This window comes from Nannobrachium achirus, assembly GCF_963921795.1.
Source record: "Nannobrachium achirus genome assembly, chromosome: 3".
Taxonomy (NCBI): domain Eukaryota; kingdom Metazoa; phylum Chordata; class Actinopteri; order Myctophiformes; family Myctophidae; genus Nannobrachium; species Nannobrachium achirus.
Genome location: NC_137812.1, coordinates 60820636 through 60847879, shown reverse-complemented (window position 1 = coordinate 60847879; position 27244 = coordinate 60820636). Strand labels below are relative to the sequence as shown.

At 38.6% G+C, this 27244-nt stretch overlaps 1 protein-coding gene across 1 annotated transcript; it reads right to left on the bottom strand.

Annotated features, from left to right (window-relative positions):
- Nucleotides 1–6157: 6157 nt before the first annotated feature.
- On the bottom strand, nucleotides 6158–7487 carry rasd2b (RASD family member 2b; the record flags this gene model as incomplete). Its single annotated transcript, XM_080722703.1, has 2 exons — nucleotides 6158–6714; nucleotides 6845–7487. 2 exons carry the CDS (start codon nucleotides 7485–7487, stop codon nucleotides 6158–6160), a joined length of 1200 nt encoding a protein of 399 aa, XP_080578829.1.
- Between the last annotated feature and the right edge of the window lie 19757 nt (nucleotides 7488–27244).

The window sequence follows — 27244 nt, the reverse complement described above, 5'->3', positions numbered from 1 at the left end:
AAGAGAATTGCCTTGTCCAAACTCTCCTGAACTTGAACTTGAACGCATCATCTTATGTTGAAAGAATACTAAGCCCTCTCTGTGTAGAAATCCATGTTGCCACATCTCCAGTATTGACTTAATTATGCTTAGTTCAGTGTGGTATCAAGCACCGGAAATAGCCGACCTCCAAGCTCACAACGCGTCGCGCCTGCTATTTTCTATATTTTCACCAAAATGCCTTTTTAGAAATGTCAGCCCCTGCCTCTTTAAAGTTCTCTGCACGTGCCTGCGTATGCCTGCCTTTCAACCTCTTCACATCCCACGTCTGAGCTCCCTTCACTGGCTATGCCTGCATCCAGTCGCCCCCATGGGTCAGGACTGCTGACTCATTTGCTATTTTCCACCGCAGTCTGAAAACTCACCTCTTCAGAGTTCAGACTCTGCCCCACCCGCCAGCACTCCTTGACTATTTGTCATTATTTTGTACCTGTTATTTAGGCTACTTGTTCATTATGCTGTGTTCATGTTATTTAGATAGACGGATGCATGTTTCAAAGTCCAAGGTTGTACTTTTATTGTTACATCTACAGACACATAGTAAAACGTATTGTTGTTCGGCTTCCTTCAGACAATGCAACATAACAGCATAGGTAATAATATTAACAATAAATTAAACCGTAAAAAGATTTCAAAAAGGAAAAGAGAGAATGCAAAAAAAGAGCAAAACAAGAGAACATATGCATATGATCTTGCACAGGCCAACAGCACCTATCTTCATGTAAACAACTTCACAGTATCTTTACAGCAGATTAGGAACAGTTAAAGCATTTTAGAGTGCAAGAAAAGGACAGGTGAAAGGACACCAGACGGAAATCCCATTGGATTTAACCAGATTATAAGAAAAGACAAAGAAAGCTACCTGACACACTGGAAAGAGACAACCAAAAACTAAATGCTGGCACTAAAAAGAGAATATACATTGTCAGAATACCTGAGCCCGATGAATGACATTTTCCTAAATGAAATTTAGGAAAGCTTATAGGTACAGACTCCACGATCACAGCCTTGCAATAGACAGCTAGACAGACCCCACTCCCAAGGGAAGGCAGACTATGCATCTAAGCATTGCACTCCCTATCTCTTACCCTAACCCTAACCTTAACCTCTATGGAAGACACTTAAAGTGTTGCCACTCCGACAATAAGAAGTCACTGTCGGAGTGGCGATATGTCGGAATGGAGAGCGCCCCCCCGGTGGAAACATGGGCTTCACTTTCTAACCACCTGGCCACTATAGAGGGTATGCACGTCCACTGGGACCCGCCCCCCTAATCTAGACTGAGTGGCAAAACATTGAGCAGCATGGAGCATTGGAGTTTGGAAGTGCTAGTTGCAAATCACTCAACGGCCCTGCATACCACCTGTTTCTAATTTGCAAATAATGCAGGAGGCAGAAGGATGTTGTGTTGTTGAAATCGAGCGCTTCCAAACTCTGGCACTTGGAAAAATAAAAACCTGCACAGAATGTCTTGACAGAAAGTAGCTCATAGTCATAACATGCCTATGGTGGATTTGTATGTAACAAAAACTTTGCAGATAGAAAGAGGATAATTCAAGCTTTCAGTACAGCCGCAATGTTGGTGAGTTAACTTTGTTTAATACAATCAGACAGGACTTTTCTGTTTGGATGTATGGGCTGTCAATGGCAGAAATGAGTTTTCTGCCACTCAGTAGGCGTTCCCACATAACTTTCAGCAACAGTGATGTCACACGCATACCCTCTATACCACGACATCATAGACACATACTTCACACAGATCACACACACCCAAAATGAGTTTGAAAACATGACCAATGACAAAAACTCCATGCACTGGGAGAGGACAGCAGCAAGATTTGGGAACTGTTACGATAAAAGAAGGCTAGCGAATGGAATACAACCACCCTAAGGACTACAAACCATTGAGTGACCTCTAGACCTACTGCACATACTGTATACACAGAGCTTTACCTTTAAATGCATTTTAAATCTGAGTTTTCTTATATACTATTTAAATGTATTTTGAGGAAAAATGCTGCTTTTGTCCAAAAGTGTCTGCAAAGGATTGCTTTAAGTGAGTCCCAGATTATTTTTACCCGTTTTTCGCCCCAATTTAGTCGTTATACAAATTGATTCCTCCCCACACACATTTCTGTGTTGTCACTGCAGTTGACTGACTCACCTGAGGAGGCCCCACCAGGAGGATGTAGAGCCCAACACTCTCTGCTGACAGGTGCCACCCCAGCGCGTAGGAATACATGCAACGACCAGTATCACCCTCCCCGTCCGGCTTCCCTCTCCCAACACAGACCAATTGTGTTTGCACAGACGCCCAACATAGCCGGTTGCACCACAGGGGATTTGAACCCACAACCTTCCGTGGTGGTGGGCAGGGCCTTTACCACTGCACCACCCAAGCGCTTTAACTTTTCAACTGTTTACATTATATTTTGACACTTGTTTTGGCAATGCAAACTTTTTATTTTCTCATGCCAATAAAGCTCCTTTGAATTGAATTGAATTGACTGCGGCAACATTAACATGCAAGCTTTTCTGACACAGTGTTTGTCATATAGGGCTTGGATAGGGGGGGTCACATCCACTGATGCGTTCGGCTGTCCTCACAACCCTTTGCATTGCTCCTGTGCTGAGGGTCAAGGGGGCAGAAATCAAAAATGTCTTCCTAAGTGAAGTCAAGTCAGATTCATGAAACCTTCTTATGAAGGCAGAATTGTTCGTAACTATGTTCTTATGATGATGAATCCCACACACAAAAATTACAGGAAATCACATACCGAAATAAAGTTGAGAGAATGAAGTCAAGAATAGCCTACCTCAACTAAAGTCTAACACCTGTGGTGTACTTCTGAACTGAACAGTAAATATTTTTGCTTAATGAATGAATGAATGTATTTATTATTTCTCTCACATTAATCAACATATCACCATGCACTAAACATGTACATTTGCTGAAATTAGCACACAGGGGGTGTGGTTTGTTATATGGTGGTGCAAGGGGTGGGTGGGTAGGAGGTGAGTGGGTAGGAGGGAAGATTTTTCAAGACTTAAGATGGGGGTCTTCAGAATGCGTATAACTTTGAGGGTAATTGACATGAAAATAGCCTGAAAATTACAATCCAACCCACATGGTTGAGTTGAAGCCCAAGCCCCATAACCCTAGCCTGGCTTAGCCAAACAATATCCCCCTTGTGTTAACAATGGCAGATAGAGTTTAGCTGCGCTAGGCTACCATACCATAACCCACCGCATAATAATTAGGATTAACTTCAAGTTACGAGGATTGGGATTCATCATCATAAGAACATAGTTACGAACAAGAAGAGCCTTGTGGTGGAATTCAGATCAATCAATAATCATGAGAAAATGAGGAGACAAGACAATTATATTAGGTGGTGGTGGTGGTCAAGTTTATGTAAACATGAAACGTGATATCACAGAAGTACAATTAACACTCTGGGCAGTGGTAAAAGAGTTCTGCAAAGAAGAATGGTCAAACTACACTAGAGTTATACTGTGGCTTCAAGGCCTCTGGAACGAGCTGTACCATAACAAGATAGGCTTTACCAAAACAATAGTTACTGAGGCCCACTGAAGGCCTCTCTACCCTAACTATCAGGTATTAGTATCATCATAAATACCTAGATATTAATATAATCAATGAATAGTACATTATCTACTCTATAACGTCACACATAATCAATCATGATAATCTCTAATCTACTGCAGCCTTTTAAGAACGTTTCATGAATCTGACTCGACTTCACTTAGGAATTCACTTGTAAGAAGAAAACGTACAAAGTTCTTGGCGAATGAGGCCCATTGTTCCTATCTTCACCTCCTGACATTCTGTCTAGAAGTCAAGGATCCATCATCCAGCTACAAAGGCACTTTTTAGAACATTTTGCTCTGGATAAGAGCATCTGCTAACTGCCCAAATTATACATTTAAATTAAAACTAAAACGTGCCATGTTAATAAAGTATTTATACTGTTCATCTTTCAACAAATACTGCCTTGAATGTGAGAGGATTTGGAATACTTATATATATGACTGTATTTAGCATTGAAACTGTGGGAGACCAAACTTCTATACACTCAACAAGATATATTAACATGCGGTAGAACATGTTAAAGGATTAGTTCACCCTTCTATTGATTACTCACACCATGGAGACTTGAGTTCAATAATATGTTTTTGTTTTTGTTGCAGTCCTAAGATAAAAAAATTGATTGCAAGAAATGTACCCCCATTGATTCCGGATGGGGACCCAAATCCATTCGGGTCCCCATCCGGAATCAATGGGGGTAAATTTACTATAATCAATAGTTTTTCTTAGGAATGCAACATATACAAAAAAACATTATTGAATTCAAGTCTCCATGGTGTGAGTAATCAATAGAAGAACAGTCATTTTGAGGGTGAACTACTCCTTTAATATACAGATTAGTTAAAGGGATATTTCACGTTCCAAAAAACTTTTGGTAATTTTATCGTCCAATCAGGCTTTTATGAACACCCTGAACAGCTTTTAATTTGCTTGATTCAATATTTAGATATTTGATGTAAATGTTACCAGGCCCTCCAGGGCCAGGGCCTCTCCCCACACACACCCATTGTAACTCCAAACTTCATTTTAACCATGATAGATTCATTAAAAACAACCATTATTTTTTCTGGTGACTCATTTTTTCTTTTCTTTTTTTTCGATAACTTTTTCATTTATTTTTAATAATAATTTTTTGTATTTCATTTTTTCCATTTTCCCAAATAATTACTAAAAATAAATGAAGAAAACACGTATTAGGAGGGTAAAATGAGTCACCATAAAAAATAATGGGTGTTTTTAATGAATCAATCATGGTTAAAATGAAGTTTGAAGTTACAATGGGTATCGAGTATAGAGTTGGTGTGTATGAAATGAAAAGCCCATAAGCTGTTTCCCTGTTGAAAGTGGAATATCCCTTTAATCCAACGTTTTATTAATTCAAATAAATTCTGGAATGCATCTTTAACAACTGAATGATGGGACTTGAAGCCGGGAATCCTGACAGATATTTTATCTTTATTTTCCATCATAATTTTCAACATTTTTCTTCTTTTTTTTTCTCTTCTCCAATCTGTCTCAAGATCATAGGATAGGGCTGGCTATACTAGTACTAAGGAATACCAGTAGAGTCGCCGAAATAAAGCTCGCCGAGAAATGGGGGGTGCGTTCGGAAATGCACACCGGGTGGGGCAACGGTGCGCTTTTTCAGTCTGAACTCTGAAGGTAAACTTTCTGAAAAGCAGCAGTTGCTAACCTAACGTTGCTATTGATGTTTATAAACTAGGGTAAATTATAATAGAATATTAGAATATTAATTCATGTTGATACTGAAGAAGGCATACTGTGATTGAGTGTCCTACTTTACATGTTTGTTGTTGCTAGCATTAACATTTATGATACTTTGAGAAGACTATAACCATAATTTACCCTAGTTTATAAACATCAATAGCAACATTAGGTTAGCAACTGCTGCTTTTCAGAAAGTTTACCTTCAGAGTTCAGGCTGAAAAAGCGCACCGTTGCCACACCCGGTGTGCATTTCCGAACGCACCCCCCGTTTCTCGGCGAGCTTCATTTCGGCGACTCTACCTGTTACCGTACTAAGGACTGGGGAATTCAGGATGGAAAACTGCTTATGTAAGATTGAAAAGTCAGATGTCTGACTCAATATCCTCCTCCTCCATGATTTATGAATGAAATGGCACACACACACACACACACACACACGCGCGCGCGCACACACACACACACACACACACACACACACACACACACACACACACACACATACACACACACACACACACACACACACACACACTGACACACACTACAAGACAGACAGACTGACAGACAGATATTCTGGACCCCAAAATCTCTGTTTTCCTAACGCTATGGAGTGGGCCCCCATGCAGACCCCTAAATGATCATCTCTGAAGGCCTAGGCATATTATTATATTATTATAATATAATAATATGCCTAGGCCTACAGATCTGAACTTGTATAATATTATTATACAAGTTTTATTTCAAAATATCATATTGTTTCACTCTAGTTATGTTTTCCTCTCACTGAATTTGACACTTCTCCATTGGTTTAGCTGACTTTTGGGTCGAATCAGGTCCCAAAATCTGGCGCAGGTCGGAGCTGAAACTCGGCCGACGGGCCAGTGGATACAGCGCGCCACACGGATCGTCACGAACAGGCCTCTGTCTGTCCCTCCCTGGCATTAGGCCTGTCCACATGGCCTGGTGGTACGAACGAATGGACACCTTGCGGTGCTGAGACGGACCTGTTTCAGTTGGCAGTCCACCTTGTTTGGCCAAAGTCTCGAAAACCTTCTCTAGGCTGGTGCTGTCTTTGGCGGAGGTTTCGAAGTAAGTGCAGTCCTCACCGAGAGCTTGGAGAACCTCCTCCCGAGATATGTCTCTTTCCGACGGAGCGAGGTCAACTTTGTTGGCGCATATCACTATGGGGACATGGTGTGCGGCGCACTGGCGCGCGTTCCGCGCAACAGAGGATTTGGCGAGTTTGGATTTGGCCGCCAGTATCTCCTTGCGCAAGGCGCACACCTCATCAAAGGAGCCCCGGTCATCTAGGCTGAATACTAGTAGAAATATATCACCTGCGGGAAGATCACAATGGAAATGGATTGTCATTCATGTTATTCATTTCTCCAACATTTGAATTTGTGTCAGTTTGATTTGGGATTTAGTTGGGACACAAAAAAAGGAAATTCAAATTCAGTTACGCACCGGTAAGGATGGAGAGACGGCGCTTGGCTGGGAAGCTTCTCTCCCCCGACGCATCGAGGACGTCAATCTGGTAGGTCTCACCGCGGATCCGGAACAATTTCCTAAGGAAGTCCTCCGAGGTGGGATTGTACTCCTCGACAAAGCCGTCCCGGAGGTACCGACGAAGGATGGAGGTCTTGCCAACCCGTGGCGCACCGAGAACCACAATGCGCTTACAATTCTGCGGCTTGGAGGCGCACAAGAGGTCTGAGCGGTGCTGCTGGTCAAGATGGCTGAGGCGAGACTGGCCGCTGAGAATGAGCGCTGCCAGTGGCAGCTGGTCCAGCGGTGACTTCTTGCCAGCTGGCTGGCTGCTGGAGGAGGAGGACTGCCTGTTGGCGGTGCCAGGGCGGCGGCTCTTACTATCCTGCTTCCTCTGCAATGCGAACAATTTAAGAATATGAATCCCTGCTTTAAGTCCAGAGCAACCCAAGTGCTCTGAGGCGTTTTTGAACGCAAGTAACACTCTGTAGTTACCGGCGGTCGAAACGCGGCCATCCCCGCTCCCGGGAATCTGGGAACGATCGGTGCCGTTCGAACAATTGAGTTGGTGCGAAACTTGGATTGAGTTCTGCGAGCCGGTAGACGGTTCCCTCGTCTCCATGGCTGTGTTATCCGTGGCGCACTGCACTGGTGAGAGTCAGATGATATGCACTGAAGGTTTGGTTTGGGGCGAAGAGGAAGATGAGTGCGTAAAGTGCGTTTCATGCGCACCCGCTTTCCCTTTAGCTGGAGGACACAGCTTTTATAGTCGTGTTGTTACTCCTCCACGTCACGACCAGCGCACCAGGTTTGCCTCTCAGTCTCCTCTCCTCCCTCTCATGCTATATGATTGTCAGGTCAGGTGGTGCCTACTCTCTATGTGCCTACTGCCTAATGTTTACATCGTGTTTGTGCCAATGTGCCAACTTGGTGACTGGAGTGAAGCCATCCGACTTTGCCAAACGGGAGGTGAAGTGAGCCGACGTCCAAAGTTCGCTGCGCATCATGTAGTAATTACCGTAGGAGCTCGCTGGGGCTGTGACGAAAGCAGGCAATGGTCCTGAAAGATACATAACGTATCTTTTGAGTCTGTTTTATCAACACAAAGCAGCTCTACGTTTTACCCTATAACTCTATGGGTTTACCCAGAGGAAAGTAACTAATTATTTACTCAAGTACTTTTAATTTACCAGAGTATTTTCTTTTTTTCTCAGCTTGTAGATCTGCTATTTTCAAACATTAGTAGGCCTATTTTTACTTTTTCTACTTTTACTTTTATTCCAATACTTTTGTACTTTTACTCAAGTACATTTTGAATTTTTACTTGTAACAGAGTATTTCTATATTGCAGTATTTATACTTTTACTCAAGTAATGAATGTGAGTACCACTGGTCTTACCTCATACTATAATCCAACAATAATAGTAGGCCTAATAATAATAATAATAATAATAATAAATTGGCTAATCATTGACAGCAACTTAAAAAAAAAAAAAAAAAAAAAATCAGTGACCTCATTTTGATTGAATAGTCATGATATTTGAATATTCATGATATTTGACATCTATCTATCTATCTATCTATCTATCTATCTATCTATCTATCTATCTAACCATTACGGCCAAGACCCTTGCAAATTAATGCTGTCCTTTGCCGCAGCGTGATTCACACTTGCAAGGGAATTCCGTCCTTGTCCCTTTTATGCACATATATGAAGTACCCTGGTGTCATAAATATTAAGCCCAAATCTGGGAATGCCCATATATGGACTTATTGTGTCAATCTCATGTGGTCTATGACATCAGACATCTATGATGTGAGAACATCAGTCATCTCCATATTTAGGAAAATATGGACAGATTTTGGCCAACTTAAACAACCAACCAGGCATTGTCTGTCTGTCTGTCTGTCTGTCTGTCTGTCTGTCTGTCTGTCTGTCTGTCTGTCTGTCTGTCTGTCTGTCTGTCATATATTACTTAGACAATTTATCTGAAAATAAAATAAAAAAAGACTCCACAATAGGTTTGTTCACAATTCCAATTGGAATCAACTCACATTATCCAACTGTACATGTGATAACAATTTTTTAAGGTTTTATTGTAGAAAGTGCCTACAGGTAATATAGTAATAATATAGTAATATAGACTTTCTATGGAAAACTTCCTTCATAGGTTTGTTCACCATTCCAATGGGAATCAACTAACAATGTCCCAATATACCTCTGATAATAGTTTTGTAAGGTTTTACAGTGGAAATGTGGAGTAATATAGCTCCAAAGTGGCCTACAATTACATATTTTAGACGATTTCTCTAGACTTTGAGCATTAACCAAAAAACTTCCTTCATAGGTTTGTTCACCATTCCAATTGGATTCAACTAACAATGTCCCACTGTACCTCTGACAATAGTTTTGTAAGGTTTTACAGTAGAAAAGTGGAGAAATATAGCTTCAAAGTGGCCTACAACGCATATATTACTTTGGCTATTTCTCTGGACTTTGAGCTTTAACCAAAAACCTTCCTTCATAGGTTTGTTCACCATTCCAATTTGTATCAACTAACAATGTCCCACTCTACCTCTGATAATAGTTTTGTAAGGTTTTACAGTAGAAATGTGGAGTAATATAGCTCCAAAGTGGCCTACAACGCACATATTTTAGACACTTTCTCTGGACTTTGTGCATTAACCAAAAAACCTCCTTCATAGGTTTGTTCACCAATCCAATGGGACTCAACTAACAATGTCCCAATGTACCTCTGATAATAGTTCTGTAAGGTTTTACAGTAGAAAAGTGGAGAAATATAGCTTCAAAGTTGCCTACAACGCACATATTTTAGACACTTTCTCTGGACTTTGTGCATTAACCAAAAAACTTCCTTCATAGGTTTGTTCACCATTCCAATTGGAATCAACTAACAATGTCCCACTGTACCTCTGATAATAGTTTTGAATGGTTTTACAGTGGAAATGTGGAGTAATATAGCTCCAAAGTTGCCTACAACGCACATATTTTAGACACTTTCTCTGGACTTTGTGCATTAACCAAAAAACTTCCTTCATAGGTTTGTTCACCATTCCAATTGGTATCAACTAACAATGTCCCACTCTACCTCTGATAATAGTTTTGTAAGGTTTTACAGTGGAAATGTGGAGTAATATAGCTCCAAAGTTGCCTACAACGCACATATTTTAGACACTTTCTCTGGACTTTGTGCATTAACCAAAAAACTTCCTTCATAGGTTTGTTCACCATTCCAATGGGACTCAACTAACAATGTCCCAATGTACCACTGATAATAGGTTTGTAAGGTTTTACAGTAGAAAAGTGGAGAAATATAGCTTCAAAGTTGCCTACAACGCACATATTTTAGACACTTTCTCTGGACTTTGTGCATTAACCAAAAAACTTCCTTCATAGGTTTGTTCACCATTCCAATTGGTATCAACTAACAATGTCCCACTCTACCTCTGACAATAGTTTTGTAAGGTTTTACAGTAGAAAAGTGGAGAAATATAGCTTCAAAGTGGCCTACAACGCATATATTACTTTGGCTATTTCTCTGGACTTTGAGCTTTAACCAAAAAACTTCCTTCATAGGTTTGTTCACCATTCCAATTTGTATCAACTAACAATGTCCCACTCTACCTCTGATAATAGTTTTGTAAGGTTTTACAGTGGAAATGTGGAGTAATATAGCTCCAAGGTTGCCTACAACGCACATATTTTAGACACTTTCTCTGGACTTTGTGCATTAACCAAAAAACTTCCTTCATAGGTTTGTTCACCATTCCAATTGGTATCAACTAACAATGTCCCACTCTACCTCTGATAATAGTTTTGTAAGGTTTTACAGTGGAAATGTGGAGTAATATAGCTCCAAAGTTGCCTACAACGCACATATTTTAGACACTTTCTCTGGACTTTGTGCATTAACCAAAAAACTTCCTTCATAGGTTTGTTCACCATTCCAATTGGTATCAATTAACAATGTCCCACTCTACCTCTGACAATAGTTTTGTAAGGTTTTACAGTAGAAAAGTGGAGAAATATAGCTTCAAAGTGGCCTACAACGCATATATTACTTTGGCTATTTCTCTGGACTTTGAGCTTTAACCAAAAAACTTCCTTCATAGGTTTGTTCACCATTCCAATTTGTATCAACTAACAATGTCCCACTCTACCTCTGATAATAGTTTTGTAAGGTTTTACAGTAGAAATGTGGAGTAATATAGCTCCAAAGTTGCCTACAACGCACATATTTTAGACACTTTCTCTGGACTTTGTGCATTAACCAAAAAACTTCCTTCATAGGTTTGTTCACCATTCCAATTGGTATCAACTAACAATGTCCCACTCTACCTCTGATAATAGTTTTGTAAGGTTTTACAGTAGAAAAGTGGAGAAATATAGCTTCAAAGTGGCCTACAACGCACATATTTTAGACACTTTCTCTGGACTTTGTGCATTAACCAAAAAACCTCCTTCATAGGTTTGTTCACCAATCCAATGGGACTCAACTAACAATGTCCCAATGTACCTCTGATAATAGTTTTGTAAGGTTTTACAGTAGAAAAGTGGAGAAATATAGCTTCAAAGTGGCCTACAACGCACATATTTTAGACACTTTCTCTGGACTTTGTGCATTAACCAAAAAACTTCCTTCATAGGTTTGTTCACCATTCCAATTGGTATCAACTAACAATGTCCCACTCTACCTCTGATAATAGTTTTGTAAGGTTTTACAGTAGAAAAGTGGAGAAATATAGCTTCAAAGTGGCCTACAACGCACATATTTTAGACACTTTCTCTGGACTTTGTGCATTAACCAAAAAACCTCCTTCATAGGTTTGTTCACCAATCCAATGGGACTCAACTAACAATGTCCCAATGTACCTCTGATAATAGTTTTGTAAGGTTTTACAGTAGAAAAGTGGAGAAATATAGCTTCAAAGTTGCCTACAACGCACATATTTTAGACACTTTCTCTGGACTTTGTGCATTAACCAAAAAACTTCCTTCATAGGTTTGTTCACCATTCCAATTGGTATCAACTAACAATGTCCCACTCTACCTCTGACAATAGTTTTGTAAGGTTTTACAGTAGAAAAGTGGAGAAATATAGCTTCAAAGTGGCCTACAACGCATATATTACTTTGGCTATTTCTCTGGACTTTGAGCTTTAACCAAAAAACTTCCTTCATAGGTTTGTTCACCATTCCAATTTGTATCAACTAACAATGTCCCACTCTACCTCTGATAATAGTTTTGTAAGGTTTTACAGTAGAAATGTGGAGTAATATAGCTCCAAAGTGGCCTACAACGCACATATTTTAGACACTTTCTCTGGACTTTGTGCATTAACCAAAAAACCTCCTTCATAGGTTTGTTCACCAATCCAATGGGACTCAACTAACAATGTCCCAATGTACCTCTGATAATAGTTCTGTAAGGTTTTACAGTAGAAAAGTGGAGAAATATAGCTTCAAAGTTGCCTACAACGCACATATTTTAGACACTTTCTCTGGACTTTGTGCATTAACCAAAAAACTTCCTTCATAGGTTTGTTCACCATTCCAATTGGAATCAACTAACAATGTCCCACTGTACCTCTGATAATAGTTTTGAATGGTTTTACAGTGGAAATGTGGAGTAATATAGCTCCAAAGTTGCCTACAACGCACATATTTTAGACACTTTCTCTGGACTTTGTGCATTAACCAAAAAACCTCCTTCATAGGTTTGTTCACCAATCCAATGGGACCCAACTAACAATGTCCCAATGTACCTCTGATAATAGTTCTGTAAGGTTTTACAGTAGAAAAGTGGAGAAATATAGCTTCAAAGTTGCCTACAACGCACATATTTTAGACACTTTCCCTGGACTTTGTGCATTAACCAAAAAACTTCCTTCATAGGTTTGTTCACCATTCCAATTGGAATCAACTAACAATGTCCCAATGTACCTCTGATAATAGTTTTGAATGGTTTTACAGTGGAAATGTGGAGTAATATAGCTCCAAAGTTGCCTACAACGCACATATTTTAGACACTTTCTCTGGACTTTGTGCATTAACCAAAAAACTTCCTTCATAGGTTTGTTCACCATTCCAATTTGTATCAACTAACAATGTCCCACTCTACCTCTGATAATAGTTTTGTAAGGTTTTACAGTGGAAATGTGGAGTAATATAGCTCCAAAGTTGCCTACAACGCACATATTTTAGACACTTTCTCTGGACTTTGTGCATTAACCAAAAAACCTCCTTCATAGGTTTGTTCACCAATCCAATGGGACTCAACTAACAATGTCCCAATGTACCTCTGATAATAGTTCTGTAAGGTTTTACAGTAGAAAAGTGGAGAAATATAGCTTCAAAGTTGCCTACAACGCACATATTTTAGACACTTTCTCTGGACTTTGTGCATTAACCAAAAAACTTCCTTCATAGGTTTGTTCACCATTCCAATTGGAATCAACTAACAATGTCCCACTGTACCTCTGATAATAGTTTTGAATGGTTTTACAGTGGAAATGTGGAGTAATATAGCTCCAAAGTTGCCTACAACGCACATATTTTAGACACTTTCTCTGGACTTTGTGCATTAACCAAAAAACCTCCTTCATAGGTTTGTTCACCAATCCAATGGGACCCAACTAACAATGTCCCAATGTACCTCTGATAATAGTTCTGTAAGGTTTTACAGTAGAAAAGTGGAGAAATATAGCTTCAAAGTTGCCTACAACGCACATATTTTAGACACTTTCCCTGGACTTTGTGCATTAACCAAAAAACTTCCTTCATAGGTTTGTTCACCATTCCAATTGGAATCAACTAACAATGTCCCAATGTACCTCTGATAATAGTTTTGAATGGTTTTACAGTGGAAATGTGGAGTAATATAGCTCCAAAGTTGCCTACAACGCACATATTTTAGACACTTTCTCTGGACTTTGTGCATTAACCAAAAAACTTCCTTCATAGGTTTGTTCACCATTCCAATTTGTATCAACTAACAATGTCCCACTCTACCTCTGATAATAGTTTTGTAAGGTTTTACAGTGGAAATGTGGAGTAATATAGCTCCAAAGTTGCCTACAACGCACATATTTTAGACACTTTCTCTGGACTTTGTGCATTAACCAAAAAACTTCCTTCATAGGTTTGTTCACCATTCCAATGGGACTCAACTAACAATGTCCCAATGTACCACTGATTATAGTTTTGTAAGGTTTTACAGTAGAAAAGTGGAGAAATATAGCTTCAAAGTTGCCTACAACGCACATATTACTTTGGCTATTTCTCTGGACTTTGAGCTTTAACCAAAAAACTTCCTTCATAGGTTTGTTCACCATTCCAATTTGTATCAACTAACAATGTCCCACTCTACCTCTGATAATAGTTTTGTAAGGTTTTACAGTAGAAATGTGGAGTAATATAGCTCCAAAGTTGCCTACAACGCACATATTTTAGACACTTTCTCTGGACTTTGTGCATTAACCAAAAAACTTCCTTCATAGGTTTGTTCACCATTCCAATTGGTATCAACTAACAATGTCCCACTCTACCTCTGATAATAGTTTTGTAAGGTTTTACAGTGGAAATGTGGAGTAATATAGCTCCAAAGTTGCCTACAACGCACATATTTTAGACACTTTCTCTGGACTTTGTGCATTAACCAAAAAACTTCCTTCATAGGTTTGTTCACCATTCCAATTGGTATCAACTAACAATGTCCCACTCTACCTCTGACAATAGTTTTGTAAGGTTTTACAGTAGAAAAGTGGAGAAATATAGCTTCAAAGTGGCCTACAACGCATATATTACTTTGGCTATTTCTCTGGACTTTGAGCTTTAACCAAAAAACTTCCTTCATAGGTTTGTTCACCATTCCAATTTGTATCAACTAACAATGTCCCACTCTACCTCTGATAATAGTTTTGTAAGGTTTTACAGTAGAAATGTGGAGTAATATAGCTCCAAAGTTGCCTACAACGCACATATTTTAGACACTTTCTCTGGACTTTGTGCATTAACCAAAAAACTTCCTTCATAGGTTTGTTCACCATTCCAATTGGTATCAACTAACAATGTCCCACTCTACCTCTGATAATAGTTTTGTAAGGTTTTACAGTGGAAATGTGGAGTAATATAGCTCCAAAGTTGCCTACAACGCACATATTTTAGACACTTTCTCTGGACTTTGTGCATTAACCAAAAAACTTCCTTCATAGGTTTGTTCACCATTCCAATTGGTATCAACTAACAATGTCCCACTCTACCTCTGATAATAGTTTTGTAAGGTTTTACAGTGGAAATGTGGAGTAATATAGCTCCAAAGTTGCCTACAACGCACATATTTTAGACACTTTCTCTGGACTTTGTGCATTAACCAAAAAACTTCCTTCATAGGTTTGTTCACCATTCCAATGGGACTCAACTAACAATGTCCCAATGTACCACTGATAATAGGTTTGTAAGGTTTTACAGTAGAAAAGTGGAGAAATATAGCTTCAAAGTTGCCTACAACGCACATATTTTAGACACTTTCTCTGGACTTTGTGCATTAACCAAAAAACTTCCTTCATAGGTTTGTTCACCATTCCAATTGGTATCAACTAACAATGTCCCACTCTACCTCTGACAATAGTTTTGTAAGGTTTTACAGTAGAAAAGTGGAGAAATATAGCTTCAAAGTGGCCTACAACGCATATATTACTTTGGCTATTTCTCTGGACTTTGAGCTTTAACCAAAAAACTTCCTTCATAGGTTTGTTCACCATTCCAATTTGTATCAACTAACAATGTCCCACTCTACCTCTGATAATAGTTTTGTAAGGTTTTACAGTAGAAATGTGGAGTAATATAGCTCCAAAGTTGCCTACAATGCACATATTTTAGACACTTTCTCTGGACTTTGTGCATTAACCAAAAAACCTCCTTCATAGGTTTGTTCACCAATCCAATGGGACCCAACTAACAATGTCCCAATGTACCTCTGATAATAGTTCTGTAAGGTTTTACAGTAGAAAAGTGGAGAAATATAGCTTCAAAGTTGCCTACAACGCACATATTTTAGACACTTTCCCTGGACTTTGTGCATTAACCAAAAAACTTCCTTCATAGGTTTGTTCACCATTCCAATTGGAATCAACTAACAATGTCCCACTGTACCTCTGATAATAGTTTTGAATGGTTTTACAGTGGAAATGTGGAGTAATATAGCTCCAAAGTTGCCTACAACGCACATATTTTAGACACTTTCTCTGGACTTTGTGCATTAACCAAAAAACTTCCTTCATAGGTTTGTTCACCATTCCAATTGGTATCAACTAACAATGTCCCACTCTACCTCTGATAATAGTTTTGTAAGGTTTTACAGTGGAAATGTGGAGTAATATAGCTCCAAAGTTGCCTACAACGCACATATTTTAGACACTTTCTCTGGACTTTGTGCATTAACCAAAAAACTTCCTTCATAGGTTTGTTCACCATTCCAATGGGACTCAACTAACAATGTCCCAATGTACCACTGATTATAGTTTTGTAAGGTTTTACAGTAGAAAAGTGGAGAAATATAGCTTCAAAGTTGCCTACAACGCACATATTTTAGACACTTTCTCTGGACTTTGTGCATTAACCAAAAAACTTCCTTCATAGGTTTGTTCACCATTCCAATTGGTATCAACTAACAATGTCCCACTCTACCTCTGACAATAGTTTTGTAAGGTTTTACAGTAGAAAAGTGGAGAAATATAGCTTCAAAGTGGCCTACAACGCATATATTACTTTGGCTATTTCTCTGGACTTTGAGCTTTAACCAAAAAACTTCCTTCATAGGTTTGTTCACCATTCCAATTTGTATCAACTAACAATGTCCCACTCTACCTCTGATAATAGTTTTGTAAGGTTTTACAGTAGAAATGTGGAGTAATATAGCTCCAAAGTGGCCTACAACGCACATATTTTAGACACTTTCTCTGGACTTTGTGCATTAACCAAAAAACCTCCTTCATAGGTTTGTTCACCAATCCAATGGGACTCAACTAACAATGTCCCAATGTACCTCTGATAATAGTTCTGTAAGGTTTTACAGTAGAAAAGTGGAGAGATATAGCTTCAAAGTTGCCTACAACGCACATATTTTAGACACTTTCTCTGGACTTTGTGCATTAACCAAAAAACTTCCTTCATAGGTTTGTTCACCATTCCAATTGGAATCAACTAACAATGTCCCACTGTACCTCTGATAATAGTTTTGAATGGTTTTACAGTGGAAATGTGGAGTAATATAGCTCCAAAGTTGCCTACAACGCACATATTTTAGACACTTTCTCTGGACTTTGTGCATTAACCAAAAAACCTCCTTCATAGGTTTGTTCACCAATCCAATGGGACCCAACTAACAATGTCCCAATGTACCTCTGATAATAGTTCTGTAAGGTTTTACAGTAGAAAAGTGGAGAAATATAGCTTCAAAGTTGCCTACAACGCACATATTTTAGACACTTTCCCTGGACTTTGTGCATTAACCAAAAAACTTCCTTCATAGGTTTGTTCACCATTCCAATTGGAATCAACTAACAATGTCCCAATGTACCTCTGATAATAGTTTTGAATGGTTTTACAGTGGAAATGTGGAGTAATATAGCTCCAAAGTTGCCTACAACGCACATATTTTAGACACTTTCTCTGGACTTTGTGCATTAACCAAAAAACTTCCTTCATAGGTTTGTTCACCATTCCAATTGGTATCAACTAACAATGTCCCACTCTACCTCTGATAATAGTTTTGTAAGGTTTTACAGTGGAAATGTGGAGTAATATAGCTCCAAAGTTGCCTACAACGCACATATTTTAGACACTTTCTCTGGACTTTGTGCATTAACCAAAAAACTTCCTTCATAGGTTTGTTCACCATTCCAATGGGACTCAACTAACAATGTCCCAATGTACCACTGATTATAGTTTTGTAAGGTTTTACAGTAGAAAAGTGGAGAAATATAGCTTCAAAGTTGCCTACAACGCACATATTACTTTGGCTATTTCTCTGGACTTTGAGCTTTAACCAAAAAACTTCCTTCATAGGTTTGTTCACCATTCCAATTTGTATCAACTAACAATGTCCCACTCTACCTCTGATAATAGTTTTGTAAGGTTTTACAGTGGAAATGTGGAGTAATATAGCTCCAAAGTTGCCTACAACGCACATATTTTAGACACTTTCTCTGGACTTTGTGCATTAACCAAAAAACTTCCTTCATAGGTTTGTTCACCATTCCAATTGGTATCAACTAACAATGTCCCACTCTACCTCTGATAATAGTTTTGTAAGGTTTTACAGTGGAAATGTGGAGTAATATAGCTCCAAAGTTGCCTACAACGCACATATTTTAGACACTTTCTCTGGACTTTGTGCATTAACCAAAAAACTTCCTTCATAGGTTTGTTCACCATTCCAATTGGAATCAACTAACAATGTCCCACTGTACCTCTGATAATAGTTTTGAATGGTTTTACAGTGGAAATGTGGAGTAATATAGCTCCAAAGTTGCCTACAACGCACATATTTTAGACACTTTCTCTGGACTTTGTGCATTAACCAAAAAACTTCCTTCATAGGTTTGTTCACCATTCCAATTGGTATCAACTAACAATGTCCCACTCTACCTCTGATAATAGTTTTGTAAGGTTTTACAGTGGAAATGTGGAGTAATATAGCTCCAAAGTTGCCTACAACGCACATATTTTAGACACTTTCTCTGGACTTTGTGCATTAACCAAAAAACTTCCTTCATAGGTTTGTTCACCATTCCAATGGGACTCAACTAACAATGTCCCAATGTACCACTGATTATAGTTTTGTAAGGTTTTACAGTAGAAAAGTGGAGAAATATAGCTTCAAAGTTGCCTACAACGCACATATTTTAGACACTTTCTCTGGACTTTGTGCATTAACCAAAAAACTTCCTTCATAGGTTTGTTCACCATTCCAATTGGTATCAACTAACAATGTCCCACTCTACCTCTGACAATAGTTTTGTAAGGTTTTACAGTAGAAAAGTGGAGAAATATAGCTTCAAAGTGGCCTACAACGCATATATTACTTTGGCTATTTCTCTGGACTTTGAGCTTTAACCAAAAAACTTCCTTCATAGGTTTGTTCACCATTCCAATTTGTATCAACTAACAATGTCCCACTCTACCTCTGATAATAGTTTTGTAAGGTTTTACAGTAGAAATGTGGAGTAATATAGCTCCAAAGTTGCCTACAATGCACATATTTTAGACACTTTCTCTGGACTTTGTGCATTAACCAAAAAACTTCCTTCATAGGTTTGTTCACCATTCCAATTGGTATCAACTAACAATGTCCCACTCTACCTCTGATAATAGTTTTGTAAGGTTTTACAGTGGAAATGTGGAGTAATATAGCTCCAAAGTTGCCTACAACGCACATATTTTAGACACTTTCTCTGGACTTTGTGCATTAACCAAAAAACTTCCTTCATAGGTTTGTTCACCATTCCAATTGGTATCAATTAACAATGTCCCACTCTACCTCTGACAATAGTTTTGTAAGGTTTTACAGTAGAAAAGTGGAGAAATATAGCTTCAAAGTGGCCTACAACGCATATATTACTTTGGCTATTTCTCTGGACTTTGAGCTTTAACCAAAAAACTTCCTTCATAGGTTTGTTCACCATTCCAATTTGTATCAACTAACAATGTCCCACTCTACCTCTGATAATAGTTTTGTAAGGTTTTACAGTAGAAATGTGGAGTAATATAGCTCCAAAGTTGCCTACAACGCACATATTTTAGACACTTTCTCTGGACTTTGTGCATTAACCAAAAAACTTCCTTCATAGGTTTGTTCACCATTCCAATTGGTATCAACTAACAATGTCCCACTCTACCTCTGATAATAGTTTTGTAAGGTTTTACAGTAGAAAAGTGGAGAAATATAGCTTCAAAGTGGCCTACAACGCACATATTTTAGACACTTTCTCTGGACTTTGTGCATTAACCAAAAAACCTCCTTCATAGGTTTGTTCACCAATCCAATGGGACTCAACTAACAATGTCCCAATGTACCTCTGATAATAGTTTTGTAAGGTTTTACAGTAGAAAAGTGGAGAAATATAGCTTCAAAGTTGCCTACAACGCACATATTTTAGACACTTTCTCTGGACTTTGTGCATTAACCAAAAAACTTCCTTCATAGGTTTGTTCACCATTCCCAATTGGTATCAACTAACAATGTCCCACTCTACCTCTGATAATAGCTTTGTAAGGTTTTACAGTGGAAATGTGGAGTAATATAGCTCCAAAGTGGCCAACAACGCACATATTTTAGACGATTTCTCTAGACTTTGTGCATTAACCAAAAAACCTCCTTCATAGGTTTGTTCACCAATCCAATGGGACTCAACTAACAATGTCCCAATGTACCTCTGATAATAGTTTTGTAAGGTTTTACAGTAGAAAAGTGGAGAAATATAGCTTCAAAGTTGCCTACAACGCACATATTTTAGACACTTTCTCTGGACTTTGTGCATTAACCAAAAAACTTCCTTCATAGGTTTGTTCACCATTCCCAATTGGTATCAACTAACAATGTCCCACTCTACCTCTGATAATAGCTTTGTAAGGTTTTACAGTGGAAATGTGGAGTAATATAGCTCCAAAGTGGCCTACAAGTACATATTTTAGACGATTTCTCTAGACTTTGAGCAATAAACAAAAAACTTCCTTCATAGGTTTGTTCACCATTCCAATTGGTATCAACTAACAATGTCCCACTCTACCTCTGATAATAGTTTTGTAAGGTTTTACAGTAGAAATGTGGAGTAATATAGCTCCAAAGTGGCCTACAACGCACATATTTTAGACACTTTCTCTATCTAGGTCGTCCTCAGACGAGCCCTCCATCGTTGTTTCCAGTCATCTCGGTTCTCCATACATCTGGCCAGCTCATTGGTGTTCTGTGTCCCTACGTCTTCCTTGAGTACGTCCACGTATGTTTTTGTGGGACATCCTCGCGACCGGTGCCCATGTGTTGGCTCCCACAGTACCAATTTGCTGGCTGGAAGCTCCTGGTGTCTTTGGCAGTGTCCTGCTAGTCTCATTCTTCTGGTGGCAATTTTCTCGCTTACCCTTGGTATACCCTCATACAGGCTCCTGTTGGTAACATGTGCACTCCTGTTGATGTTGAGTACTGCACGCAACATTCTAGTGTAGCACCCATTTAGAGACTTCTGCAGGGTTGGCTTCAGGGTCCAGCATTCACTGCCATAGAGGAGAACAGACTCCACTGTTGCGAAGAAGAACCTCCTTCACCTCCTGCTTTTAAAATGCCTCAGGAGTCAGGGTCACCTGGAGGGCCTGGTACCTCTGGCGGGTCCTCCTGGGGGGGAGTTGAGGGGTGAATGCTGTGACGTTCAGCGAGGGGGCCACTGTGGGCAGTTGGGGTTGCTGTGGGTGTAGAGGTTAAGAGGGGGTTTAGAAGCCCTTAACCCATCTACATTAAAAACCATTGAGGACCCAGTGTTTACACTCCACTTTTCTACAACAAAATCTTACAAAACTCTTATCTGGAGTACAGTGGGACATTGTTAGTTGAGTCCCATTGGATTGGTGAACAAACCTATGAAGGAGGTTTTTTGGTTAATGCACAAAGTCCAGAGAAAGTGTCTAAAATATGTGCGTTGTAGGCAACTTTGGAGCTATATTACTCCACATTTCCACTGTAAAACCTTACAAAACTATTATCAGAGGTAGAGTGGGACATTGTTAGTTGATACCAATTGGAATGGTGAACAAACCTATGAAGGAAGTTTTTTGGTTAATGCACAAAGTCCAGAGAAAGTGTCTAAAATATGTGCGTTGTAGGCAACTTTGGAGCTATATTACTCCACATTTCCATTGTAAAACCTTACAAAACTATTATCAGAGGTAGAGTGGGACATTGTTAGTTGATACCAATTGGAATGGTGAACAAACCTATGAAGGAGGTTTTTTGGTTAATGCACAAAGTCCAGAGAAAGTGTCTAAAATATGTGCGTTGTAGGCAACTTTGGAGCTATATTACTCCACATTTCCACTGTAAAACCTTACAAAACTATTATCAGAGGTAGAGTGGGACATTGTTAGTTGATACCAATTGGAATGGTGAACAAACCTATGAAGGAGTTTTTTTGGTTAATGCACAAAGTCCAGAGAAAGTGTCTAAAATATGTGCGTTGTAGGCAACTTTGGAGCTATATTACTCCACATTTCCACTGTAAAACCTTACAAAACTATTATCAGAGGTAGAGTGGGACATTGTTAGTTGATACCAATTGGAATGGTGAACAAACCTATGAAGGAAGTTTTTTGGTTAATGCACAAAGTCCAGAGAAAGTGTCTAAAATATGTGCGTTGTAGGCAACTTTGGAGCTATATTACTCCACATTTCCACTGTAAAACCTTACAAAACTATTATCAGAGGTAGAGTGGGACATTGTTAGTTGATACCAATTGGAATGGTGAACAAACCTATGAAGGAAGTTTTTTGGTTAATGCACAAAGTCCAGAGAAAGTGTCTAAAATATGTGCGTTGTAGGCAACTTTGGAGCTATATTACTCCACATTTCCATTGTAAAACCTTACAAAACTATTATCAGAGGTAGAGTGGGACATTGTTAGTTGATACCAATTGGAATGGTGAACAAACCTATGAAGGAGGTTTTTTGGTTAATGCACAAAGTCCAGAGAAAGTGTCTAAAATATGTGCGTTGTAGGCAACTTTGGAGCTATATTACTCCACATTTCCACTGTAAAACCTTACAAAACTATTATCAGAGGTAGAGTGGGACATTGTTAGTTGATACCAATTGGAATGGTGAACAAACCTATGAAGGAGTTTTTTTGGTTAATGCACAAAGTCCAGAGAAAGTGTCTAAAATATGTGCGTTGTAGGCAACTTTGGAGCTATATTACTCCACATTTCCACTGTAAAACCTTACAAAACTATTATCAGAGGTAGAGTGGGACATTGTTAGTTGATACCAATTGGAATGGTGAACAAACCTATGAAGGAAGTTTTTTGGTTAATGCACAAAGTCCAGAGAAAGTGTCTAAAATATGTGCGTTGTAGGCCACTTTGGAGCTATATAACTCCACATTTCCACTGTAAAACCATTCAAAACTATTATCAGAGGTACAGTGGGACATTGTTAGTTGATTCCAATTAGAATGGCGAACAAACCTATGAAGGAAGTTTTTTGGTTAATGCACAAAGTCCAGAGAAAGTGTCTAAAATATGTGCGTTGTAGGCCACTTTGGAGCTATATTACTCCACATTTCCACTGTAAAACCATTCAAAACTATTATCAGAGGTACAGTGGGACCCTGTTAGTTGATTCCAATTGGAATGGTGAACAAACCTATGAAGGAAGTGTTTTGGTTAATGCACAAAGTCCAGAGAAAGTGTCTAAAATATGAGCGTTGTAGGCCACTTTGGAGCTATATTACTCCACATTTCCACTGTAAAACCTTACAAAACTATTATCAGAGGTAGAGTGGGACATTGTTAGTTGATACCAATTGGAATGGTGAACAAACCTATGAAGGAGTTTTTTTGGTTAATGCACAAAGTCCTGAGAAAGTGTCTAAAATATGTGCGTTGTAGGCAACTTTGGAGCTATATTACTCCACATTTCCACTGTAAAACCTTACAAAACTATTATCAGAGGTAGAGTGGGACCGTGTTAGTTGATTCCAATTGGAATGGTGAACAAACCTATGAAGGAAGTGTTTTGGTTAAAGCTCAAAGTCCATAGAAAGTCTATATTACTGTATTATTACTATAGTAGTTGTAGGCCACTTTGAAACTATATTACTCCACATTTCTACTGTAAAACCTTACAAAACTATTATCAGAGGTACAGTGAGACATTGTTAGTTGATTCCAATTGGAATGGTGAACAAACCTATGAAGGAAGTGTTTTGGTTAATGCACAAAGTCCAGAGAAAGTGTCTAAAATATGAGCGTTGTAGGCCACTTTGGAGCTATATTACTCCACATTTCCACTGTAAAACCTTACAAAACTATTATCAGAGGTAGAGTGGGACATTGTTAGTTGATACCAATTGGAATGGTGAACAAACCTATGAAGGAGTTTTTTTGGTTAATGCACAAAGTCCTGAGAAAGTGTCTAAAATATGTGCGTTGTAGGCAACTTTGGAGCTATATTACTCCACATTTCCACTGTAAAACCTTACAAAACTATTATCAGAGGTAGAGTGGGACATTGTTAGTTGATACCAATTGGAATGGTGAACAAACCTATGAAGGAAGTTTTTTGGTTAATGCACAAAGTCCAGAGAAAGTGTCTAAAATATGTGCGTTGTAGGCCACTTTGGAGCTATATTACTCCACATTTCCACTGTAAAACCTTACAAAACTATTATCAGAGGTAGAGTGGGACATTGTTAGTTGATACCAATTGGAATGGTGAACAAACCTATGAAGGAAGTTTTTTGGTTAATGCACAAAGTCCAGAGAAAGTGTCTAAAATATGTGCGTTGTAGGCCACTTTGGAGCTATATAACTCCACATTTCCACTGTAAAACCATTCAAAACTATTATCAGAGGTACAGTGGGACATTGTTAGTTGATTCCAATTAGAATGGCGAACAAACCTATGAAGGAAGTTTTTTGGTTAATGCACAAAGTCCAGAGAAAGTGTCTAAAATATGTGCGTTGTAGGCCACTTTGGAGCTATATTACTCCACATTTCCACTGTAAAACCATTCAAAACTATTATCAGAGGTACAGTGGGACCCTGTTAGTTGATTCCAATTGGAATGGTGAACAAACCTATGAAGGAGGTTTTTTGGTTAATGCACAAAGTCCAGAGAAAGTGTCTAAAATATGTGCGTTGTAGGCAACTTTGGAGCTATATTACTCCACATTTCCACTGTAAAACCATTCAAAACTATTATCAGAGGCACAGTGGGACCGTGTTAGTTGATTCCAATTGGAATGGTGAACAAACCTATGAAGGAAGTGTTTTGGTTAAAGCTCAAAGTCCATAGAAAGTCTATATTACTGTATTATTACTATAGTAGTTGTAGGCCACTTTGAAACTATATTACTCCACATTTCTACTGTAAAACCTTACAAAACTATTATCAGAGGTACAGTGAGACATTGTTAGTTGATTCCAATTGGAATGGTGAACAAACCTATGAAGGAAGTGTTTTGGTTAATGCACAAAGTCCAGAGAAAGTGTCTAAAATATGAGCGTTGTAGGCCACTTTGGAGCTATATTACTCCACATTTCCACTGTAAAACCTTACAAAACTATTATCAGAGGTAGAGTGGGACATTGTTAGTTGATACCAATTGGAATGGTGAACAAACCTATGAAGGAGTTTTTTTGGTTAATGCACAAAGTCCTGAGAAAGTGTCTAAAATATGTGCGTTGTAGGCAACTTTGGAGCTATATTACTCCACATTTCCACTGTAAAACCTTACAAAACTATTATCAGAGGTAGAGTGGGACATTGTTAGTTGATACCAATTGGAATGGTGAACAAACCTATGAAGGAAGTTTTTTGGTTAATGCACAAAGTCCAGAGAAAGTGTCTAAAATATGTGCGTTGTAGGCCACTTTGGAGCTATATTACTCCACATTTCCACTGTAAAACCTTACAAAACTATTATCAGAGGTAGAGTGGGACATTGTTAGTTGATACCAATTGGAATGGTGAACAAACCTATGAAGGAAGTTTTTTGGTTAATGCACAAAGTCCAGAGAAAGTGTCTAAAATATGTGCGTTGTAGGCCACTTTGGAGCTATATAACTCCACATTTCCACTGTAAAACCATTCAAAACTATTATCAGAGGTACAGTGGGACATTGTTAGTTGATTCCAATTAGAATGGCGAACAAACCTATGAAGGAAGTTTTTTGGTTAATGCACAAAGTCCAGAGAAAGTGTCTAAAATATGTGCGTTGTAGGCCACTTTGGAGCTATATTACTCCACATTTCCACTGTAAAACCATTCAAAACTATTATCAGAGGTACAGTGGGACCCTGTTAGTTGATTCCAATTGGAATGGTGAACAAACCTATGAAGGAGGTTTTTTGGTTAATGCACAAAGTCCAGAGAAAGTGTCTAAAATATGTGCGTTGTAGGCAACTTTGGAGCTATATTACTCCACATTTCCACTGTAAAACCATTCAAAACTATTATCAGAGGCACAGTGGGACCGTGTTAGTTGATTCCAATTGGAATGGTGAACAAACCTATGAAGGAAGTGTTTTGGTTAAAGCTCAAAGTCCATAGAAAGTCTATATTACTGTATTATTACTATAGTAGTTGTAGGCCACTTTGAAACTATATTACTCCACATTTCTACTGTAAAACCTTACAAAACTATTATCAGAGGTACAGTGAGACATTGTTAGTTGATTCCAATTGGAATGGTGAACAAACCTATGAAGGAAGTGTTTTGGTTAATGCACAAAGTCCAGAGAAAGTGTCTAAAATATGAGCGTTGTAGGCCACTTTGGAGCTATATTACTCCACATTTCCACTGTAAAACCTTACAAAACTATTATCAGAGGTAGAGTGGGACATTGTTAGTTGATACCAATTGGAATGGTGAACAAACCTATGAAGGAGTTTTTTTGGTTAATGCACAAAGTCCTGAGAAAGTGTCTAAAATATGTGCGTTGTAGGCAACTTTGGAGCTATATTACTCCACATTTCCACTGTAAAACCTTACAAAACTATTATCAGAGGTAGAGTGGGACATTGTTAGTTGATACCAATTGGAATGGTGAACAAACCTATGAAGGAAGTTTTTTGGTTAATGCACAAAGTCCAGAGAAAGTGTCTAAAATATGTGCGTTGTAGGCCACTTTGGAGCTATTACTCCACATTTCCACTGTAAAACCATTCAAAACTATTATCAGAGGTACAGTGGGACATTGTTAGTTGATTCCAATTAGAATGGTGAACAAACCTATGAAGGAAGTTTTTTGGTTAATGCACAAAGTCCAGAGAAAGTGTCTAAAATATGTGCGTTGTAGGCCACTTTGGAGCTATATTACTCCACATTTCCACTGTAAAACCATTCAAAACTATTATCAGAGGTACAGTGGGACCCTGTTAGTTGATTCCAATTGGAATGGTGAACAAACCTATGAAGGAGGTTTTTTGGTTAATGCACAAAGTCCAGAGAAAGTGTCTAAAATATGTGCGTTGTAGGCAACTTTGGAGCTATATTACTCCACATTTCCACTGTAAAACCATTCAAAACTATTATCAGAGGCACAGTGGGACCTTGTTAGTTGATTCCAATTGGAATGGTGAACAAA